The sequence below is a fragment of the Sturnira hondurensis genome, unplaced genomic scaffold, assembly GCF_014824575.4.
Source record: "Sturnira hondurensis isolate 20B ecotype Veracruz unplaced genomic scaffold, ASM1482457v3 Scaffold0022319, whole genome shotgun sequence".
Classification (NCBI taxonomy): domain Eukaryota; kingdom Metazoa; phylum Chordata; class Mammalia; order Chiroptera; family Phyllostomidae; genus Sturnira; species Sturnira hondurensis.
Window position 1 is genome coordinate 3,477,238 of NW_028094950.1, and position 8,490 is coordinate 3,485,727.

Below are 8,490 nucleotides of genomic sequence, written 5' to 3' on the forward strand. Positions count from 1 at the left end.
GAGACCCACGCTCTCATCTGCTGCGGGCTGTTTCTTCTAGTTCGACAGGGGTGTCCTCTTGGGCCTAACAACACAGAAGGGAGAAGGGGTCTCATGGGATTTTAGAGCTGGGAATGCAGGTCCCGGGAGGCCCCCCGCTAAGCGAGCGCCTTTGCCAAAGTCGGCTGCCCGGGTCAGCAAAACTTTGGTTCTCAGTGCGCAGGCGCAGGGCAAGGTTGGGGGGCAGGGGAGGGAGGGGTGGAATCCCGAGGCAAGGGGAGGAGGGAGAGAGGAGGAGGGAGGGTGGTGGATTAAAATAAGTAGGCGGCTCGGTGCTAAGGGATGAGTGAGTCTGAGCTTGGTCTCTTCCCAGCACGTTCTCAGCCGCTCGGCTTCAGACCCAACCAGGGAGCCGCGGACGAGGCTCACCATCCCTGGCGGGCCGGCAAGACTCCCGGGCCGCTGAGTGCTTCCCGCGTGTCCCGCTCTCGGAGTTCCGGCAGCCGGAGAGAGGCCAGGACTCTAGAGGTCCGGGGGTGCCTGTGGAATCCAGTGCCTCTGGCTTCCCGGGTCCCCCGCAGCGGCAGCCCCAGAGGCGCGCTCAGCCCCGGACCCCGTGGAACAAGGTAACTGCAGCCCTGGGCGTCCCGGACGGAGAGGGGAAAGCGGGCGGGACTCCCGGGCTCCCTGTCACAGCGCCTCGGGTGTCTCCTCTCTCTCCACATCCCAGAAGGAAACTCCTCTAGCCAAATGCAGGCTGCGGGACCTCTGGGAAAGTGAGAGCTGCTGCAGCCCAGGGTGGTTCGGGGTGCTGGCTTCCCGCGAGGGGTACCCCGGCCTCTGACCTCCGGGGAATGAGAGGGCGGGCTTCCACTACCGCCCCCAGCGGGGCCAGACTCTGCAGAATCTGGGGCGAGATGCCCACGGACTTGGGAAGTCAGCCTGTGGGCCCCCTCTAAGAAAATGAAGTAACTTCAGCGGGCACAAACTTTCCCGAGATGCACGCCTAGCTCAGCCTGATCTTAGCTGACGAAGAAGGAAGAGAGTGGATGGACGGCCACTGTGGCAGCTGATCGCGCCAGGGACAGGTGCATGCCCCTCCTGGGTCGCGCTTTCGTGCGAATTTTTATTTTGCTGAGTTGCGCTCACGTACGACCTGAGAGCGCAGGGCCTCCTGCCTGACGTCGCCTTCGCACTTGCGCTTTGACTTTGGTTATTTTCTATCATACGGTCTCTCTGCGTGATCAGGCCCTCGAATGTAATCCGCCACTGTCCGGTGCACACGGGGGGTGCGAGCACCACTTCCCAATTCGGGTCTGCACGCCTCAGCGCGCGCGGAAGCACTGTGGAGCGGCGGGTGTCTCTAGGTTGGGGCTTGGGAGCGAAAGATGCGTTTGCTCCTCTGACTATCCCCAAACCCAGCCTTCAGGAGAGGTGGGAGCCAGGAGGCAAGAGGGAAAGAGATTAGGGGTGGCATGCTGAGCTAATTTCTCCCCAGAAATGTCTCTGATAAGAATGAAAACCCACATCCAGCACCTTTTCAGCAGTTCTGGTGGGAGCGGGGTAGGCTCTCAGAACGGAAAGTAGCTACGAGGGTTTCTTTGTTACCACGATTTGGTAAATTTCACTCGGGCTAAGAGCTGCGTGCTGACTCTTGAGAAGAGAAACCACGTGCAAGGCTTGTTTCTCGGTTCACAGCCTCCTAGAGAAGAGAAGGGTTGGCGGGGATGGAGGGGGCGTAGAGAGACCAGTGGGTACATGCTGCCTCCGAGGCTCCTCGAAGTGACTGTGATTTCATTAAGACTGGGGAGCAGATCGCTAAGGACGCGACGGGCATTTATAAGCCGCTGGATGGCCGTCTCGCTGAAGGATTCGTTGGAGCTCGTTCTTTGGGAAAATTCAACGAAAGTAGCCGGGGCTGGTCAACCCTCCCGCCTGGGGTTCAGATGCCTGTCACTTGCTTTGGGGATTCGATGTCAAGGCCGATTTTGTGGGGCTTCTGCTGGGCTCCTCCAGGCACAGGCTCGTGGAGCTCGCTCCGTCCTCATTAATGCAAGTAGTTAACTCGCACACGCTCAATTAGCCCCGAATAAACCACTTTAATAGACTCGGCACACTTCATTAATGCCCGGCCCAGGGCTGGCTGCAGACCCGGGGCTGGCGCTCCACCGCGCGGGGACTCTGGCTTCATAGAAAGCGCGAATTGCATTCGCCGCGCATAGTCGGAACCCTTAACCGCACCTCCGGGGTTCGGAGGCCCAAACTGTACAGGAGCGGATGACTGGCCTGGGAAGCGGAGTTTCCTCTTATATTTAAAGATCCGAAGGGTTCGTACTGGGGTTCCGGGGTCAGGGCAACGGGAGCTCATCTTCTCCCGCTGGTGAGCAAGTGTGAGGTGGTGTTTTTCTCTTAGCTGACCTCCAGAAACCGGATCGTGCCTTTGGCCCATTGTTGGTGCTAAAGAGCCACGTTTCTAACGAATTTCGTCCCCGGGAAAGTCATTGGTGAGAGTCTTAAGAGCCCTGGCCTCGGAATGCGGCAGGAAAGAAGGAACTGGCTGCGCGGAGGAAAACAAATTGAGTGTTGGGGGAGACAAGACCAGGCAGATAGCCCGGAAAGGTTGGCTCCCACGAGCGGTGGGCGCTGCAAAGGCCCCCTCCTCCCTCCCAGCCCCGGGTCTTCGCTCCTGGGGTGGGCGAGGAAAGGCCAGGGTAGTGCGCCAGGTTGGGGGGCTTTCCCACCTGGGCACACAGCGGGCTCGGGCCACGCGCAAGGTCCCGCCGCCGCCACCACCGCTCACTCGGCTGCGGGCAGGCCCAGCGCGGAGAGGAGGGAGCGGAGGGCCGGGCGGCGCTCGGCGGTGCGGGGGGAGCCAGCGATAGGGATCTGATTTCTAGCGCCAGGGGGACGAGATGAGGTGACGGCAAATCAAAGCACGCTCACCTCGTCTAAGCCTGGGCCGACCTTTGAAGTTGGCGAGTTTTTTCCACCTTCTCCTCCCTCCTTCCTACCCCCGAACGACCCCTGCTTTCTCTCTGGCCCAATTTTTATTTCGCTTCAGCGTGGCCCCAGCGTTCTAGGCTGGGCTCAGTTTGTCCCCAGTGCGACCCTAGCCGGGGGCACTAGAGAAGATTGGCGCTGAGGCCTCGGCTCTGCCTGCCCCCGGGCACTCCTGCTCCGAAGGCGCGCTCGCTGCAGATACTTGCCTCCCCTCGCTCCAGGGCTGAATTAATTGCTGTGGTCCGACAAGGGTTTCTTTCGATTGCTAATTTAACCTATGCCTGCAAATCTTTGCTGGTTCTTGGAGTTTTGCAGCCCCCTCCCCCAGCAGAGCCTCCCTCTCTCCCTCTCCCTCTCTCTCTTTTTTTTTCCGGCCCAACACACTGCGAGTGATCTTCCTGCAAGCCTCCAGGGGAAAATGTTCCTGGGTTAAGGTGGTCCTCAGTCCTCTCGCCTACAAAGTGCGGCGCTCCCTCGTGATTAAAGGCTTCGCTGCCGTGGAAGGCAGCTGAGTGCAGGCCTGCACCCAGGGCCTGGGCTGGGGCTCCCGGCTGAGGGACAGCTAGGCTGGGGGAGCTGCCTGGGTAGGTGTCAGTGTGACCAGCGAACAAGGAAGCAGAGCAGTGTCCTGCACACCCCAGGAAAGGGGACTCACTGTCCTTTAGAAGAGAAATCTGAGGGAGAGAAGAGGAAGAAGAAGGAAGAGGGCAGCAGAGGACTGAGAGGGGTGAGGGAAAAGGGCGTCCCAAGCACCCTGCTCCCGCAGTGGCTTCTTGAGTAGCCCTCAGCTCCGAGCCTAGGGGAGAGGGTGTTCAGCACTTGAGCGGCCCAGAGCTCCCTGTGATCCTTTGGCTTTTGTTCCTGTTTTTGCCTCCACTGGTCAGACCTCAGTGTCTTCGAAGGACAGAGATAAAGACCCCTCTGCAGAGTACAGAACATGTAGGCTGGAGACCTTGCCCAGAAAGTCCAGGAGGGGCCAGCCTGTTGGTCACTTCAGCACAGCTTCCCTCTGGCCTCGCTCAAGCTCCCTGACATTGCATTTAAAGGGTGGCTGGACCACAGAAGCGGAGGCAGGCCTCAGCGCTCTTTCTTGCCCACAGGCACACCCACCTGCCCAGGGCTCACCACTCACACACAAACAGCCTGAGACCCCCAAAGGCTTTCCCTCCTACCTTTCTTATGGGGTAGGGAGGGCACTGAAGCCCCCTTGTATGCAACTGCAGATGTTTGACTGCGTTAATGAAGATGAGTGTCAGTGTTCTTCCTAAAATGAAGGTGATCCCCAAAGGCACTCCCGTTCACAAGCAGCTTGAGATGGTGCTGTCAACAGGGCTCAGTAAGAGCGAGGCAGAAAAGAAACTTTGCAGCCCACGTTGAGAGTTTTGAGGAGAAAGATGACGTGGCTTCTGGAGGCCAAATGGAAGGTCAGCTAGTAGATCCTGACGGACAGGAGCTGGGACATGTATGGGTTTGGGTGTTTGCATGTGTGCTGTCTGTCTGGAAAGCACTTCATGGGTGCCACGTGATCCTGTGCATTTGGGCGTGTTTTGTTCCTTGCATTTTGTTTTGTGTAGCAAAAAAGAACACCCCCCCAAAAAAAAAACCCAAAACACTGGTCGTCCGGTCTCGCTTAATCTTTGCGCCGTGTTGTCAACTCTGCTTCAGAATGAGTGGCTCTGTCAGTGTGCACATTCGTGTTTATGTGCAGGTGGATACCTAAGCTTGCTTCCTAGTCCCTGTTACCTTCGCAGGAGAGTGTAGTTCTGTGTTGACTCAGGCTTGCATGGACGAAAGTTTCCACATCATGCCAGTTCCCCTGTGTTTCTGCCGTTTGCAGTGTCATGCACACCAACCACAGTCTTTCATTTCAGTTGGTTGCATTGCATTGGATTTAGTTTCCTGCTGGTTTCTGTATCAAGTTGTATGTCTCTGACAAAGGTCATTTGGGTAAATTGAGGTCAGAGTTCAGATCAGAGAGGGTTCCCATCTTTTTTATTTTTTGAGGTCAGTGGGTTCCATGAGGGGCTGTCTTAGACTTCCAGCTCCTACCCTGGGGGACAGAAAGGGTGTGGCTGGGCTGGAATTCAGAAGAAAACCAATCTACTCTGAACTTTTCCTCTCTCTACTCCCTTCTTTTCTTTACAGATTCCTATTGAGAACCCACTGCAATTACCATAATGGGCAGCAAAACTTTGCCAGCGCCAGTGCCTATCCACCCTTCCCTACAGCTCACCAACTACTCCTTCCTTCAGGCAGTAAACGGCCTGCCCACGGTGCCCTCGGACCACCTGCCCAACCTGTACGGTTTCAGCGCTCTGCACGCTGTACACCTGCACCAGTGGACGCTGGGCTACCCCGCCATGCACTTGCCACGTTCCTCTTTCTCCAAAGTGCCCGGAGCCGTGTCCAACCTGGTGGACGCGCGCTTCCAGCTGCCCGCGTTTCCCTGGTTCCCTCATGTTATCCAGCCCAAGCCTGAGATCACTGCTGGAGGCAGCGGCCCGGCAGCACTCAAGACCAAGCCGCGCTTTGATTTTGCCAACTTGGCCTTGGCCGCCACGCAAGAAGATCCGTCCAAGCTTGGCCGGGGGGAGGGTCCCGGCTCCCCCACAGGTGGGCTGGGCGCCCTCCTGGATGTGACCAAGCTGTCCCCAGAAAAAAAGCCCACGAGAGGACGCCTGCCTTCCAAAACTAAGAAGGAGTTCGTCTGCAAGTTCTGTGGCCGCCACTTCACGAAGTCCTACAACCTACTTATCCATGAGCGGACGCACACGGATGAACGACCCTACACTTGTGACATCTGCCACAAAGCCTTCCGGAGGCAAGACCACCTACGGGATCACAGGTGTGGCACTGCGGGTGGCCCTAGAGAGAGTTGCCTCTGGGCCTCTGTCCTCACCATCCTCTTCCCTAATGGGAAGTCTCTCGGGGGGCCCCCTACCAATCCAAGCTCCCTAGCTCCAGGGAGTTCACTTAAAATTGTGAAGAAAACCCTGCCCAGCTCAGGGATCAATTCTTGGTGGAGAGAACAGGGAATAAATAGGACCTAAGACCTTAAGTCAGGTCTCCATGAGCTGCAGACAAGCACACTTGAGTTCCTTACCTCTTCCCTCACCTGCAGCACCGTCCAATAGAAGTTCCTGGGATAATGGAGAGTGACACATGACGCATGTGACAATTCAGCACTTGAAATGTGAAACAAGTGAGATTGACAAACTAACTTTTAAGTTCTATTTCATTTTAATTGTAAGAGCCACGTGTGGCTAGTGGTTACCATGACAGACAGTGCAGCCTCAGCAAAGTGTCTGCCCCAGACCCCCTCACTCACCCTCCGTGTTGACCTAGCCTTATAAGGAGGCCGGGATGGCCACTCCTCAGGAAGGCAGGCCATTTGCCTGGCCGAAACCATTGTGGACCAGAGATTGCCCAAGCGTCGACTTCACCTCCTTTGTGGATGGAGCACATCCACAAACTCAGCCTTTTGCCAGCTCCACCCTGGGCGCCCCACAATCCCCTTTCCTTCGAGGGCAAGTGCCTCGCGGCAGTGGGAGGGGATCTTGGGCAACCGTTTATAACATTGCATCATTTTGCAAGGATTAATTAATTCTCTGTTTTTGCTCCCAGATACATTCACTCCAAAGAAAAACCTTTCAAGTGTCAAGAATGCGGGAAAGGGTTCTGCCAGTCCAGGACTCTCGCCGTCCACAAGACACTACACTCACAGGTGAAGGAGCTCAAAGCCTCCAAGATCAAATGCTAAGTAGAGGCTCCGGTCAGCAGGACCCTGGGTCACGTCCGCCCTTCCTCCAGAGGGACCAGAAGCCAGGAGGCGACTCTGGCAGACCACGGGAAGGGCTCCCGGACCTTCCCTGGTCCCAAACACAGTCCCTTGGGTCCCAGGCGCACGCAGAACTCCGGAGCCCCGCCCGGGGCCATGACTCCGCCACCCGGTCGACTCCCCCAGGACGAGGCTAAACTCTTGGCCAAAAGGCGGTACTCACGTGGCAGAAGGGAAACTGCATTTTTTTTTTTAAAAAAAAAGGGAAGAAGAAGAACGAAAGCTCCACGGAGCCGCAGCGGCGCCTCTCCCAGAAGTATTACTTTTCCTATTGTTATTTTATACGTTTTCTTTATTATTTTTTCTTTGACCATATAAGCTTATAACTCTGACTGCAGAGAAAAAGGGGAGAGGAAAAGAAGTTTTGCGTGCTCGCAGCTTCCAGTCCCCCCGCCTCCCTTCGCCCCTTTCCCGCCCCCGGGCGCCTGCAAAAGTGTAATCCGTGTATCTGCTTCAGCCGCCCGGCCCGGACTGACCGCCGGGTTCCAGCAGCGCTCCTCCCAGCTCCTGCCCCGCAGCCGGCGCAAGGCTCCTGGACTCGGCCGGCAGGGGCGAGACCGCGGCTCCCGGTGCTGGAGGGGGCCTGGCCTCCGGCTCCCCCTGCTCTGTCGCGCGCGCGTCACCGTGCGGGAGCTGCCGGCTAGGAGCAGGGCGGTGTATTGCGATTGGCACTTTATGCTGACCATCGGTAACGGACATTTATCACTGGAGTTTTTAAAAATATGAAATAAACGGTTATTTTACAGGCATTGCAGAATGGATAATTTCGTCCCTAGCGCAAGAAACCTGGCCGGGCCTTTCTTCGCGATAAGCAGGTCCCTATGCAGTCGCCAGTCCCCGCTGCCCGAATCCGCTGCGACAGGGGTGGGATGGGTGGAGAAACGCCTTCTGCCTTGGTGCCGGTCTGCCTCGGACCCCATCCCGTATTCACACGTTTACTTTTCTCCTCCACTTTGGTCTTAGGGTCTCAAGTTCCCCACTGCTTGTCTCCAAAGGGTTTTGACTTTACGAGGAAGCTGAGCTTTCCGTCAGTGTATATTGGCGGTGACATTTCTCAACATCTCCAGGGGCAGGGGTTGCCTAGGGTCCGCTAAGGGAACAATAAAATGTCACCCTCCTCCCTCACCACCCCCATCACTAGCTTCTTGCTACTGCTTTGGGGTAGGACGCGCCCACAAAGAAAGCCTCAAACTAGTACTGCCCTGTCCCCAGGGTCCCGATACTTGGCCACAAATACATAATCATTGCTGTCTTCCCAAAGATCCAAACCTACAGCCCTCCCCCCCCTTAGGATTCCCCAGACAGAATTCCACGCCCGCGAAGATTCCCTACAGTTTTCAAGACTTGTCGGGAATGGCGGGGGCGGGCGTCCTGGGAGGCCCGGGAAGTTTAGGAGAAATCTGAGTCCGCCCTCTACTAGTTGAACCTTCCCGGGGGCGTCCAGTTTTCCCACAAGTAGAGGCCAGGCCACCGGGGCTCCTTTACTGGGGAGGGGCAGGGTGGGGCTCCCCCAGCTCTAGCGCCCGGACCGCTGCGCAGCACCTGCTGGGACGCCCACAGCCTTTCCCAGGTCGAGCGCAACCTCCCGGGCTACTGTGACCTGCGCTCAGGGGCCGCAGGGACCGCGGGTCGAGCTTCCCAGGATTATGACCCCCAAATCCGAGCCTCCGGCA

At 57.2% G+C, this 8,490-nt stretch overlaps 1 protein-coding gene across 1 annotated transcript; it reads left to right on the top strand.

Annotated features, from left to right (window-relative positions):
- The first annotated feature begins 343 nt into the window (after window positions 1-343).
- Window positions 344-7,003, top strand: OSR1 (odd-skipped related transcription factor 1). Its single transcript, XM_037035477.1, has 3 exons — window positions 344-605; window positions 5,125-5,824; window positions 6,604-7,003. Exons 2-3 carry the CDS (start codon window positions 5,157-5,159, stop codon window positions 6,737-6,739), a joined length of 804 nt encoding a protein of 267 aa, XP_036891372.1. The 5' UTR covers window positions 344-605; window positions 5,125-5,156; the 3' UTR covers window positions 6,740-7,003.
- The last annotated feature ends 1,487 nt before the right edge of the window (window positions 7,004-8,490 follow it).

Coding starts and splice junctions, on each gene's coding strand:
- OSR1 (XM_037035477.1), top strand. CDS start 5,157: ATGGGCAGCAAAACTTTGCCAGCGCCAGTGCCTATCCACCCTTCCCTA. Junction 5,825..6,603: donor GACCACCTACGGGATCACAG/GTGTGGCACTGC, acceptor TTTTGCTCCCAG/ATACATTCACTCCAAAGAAA.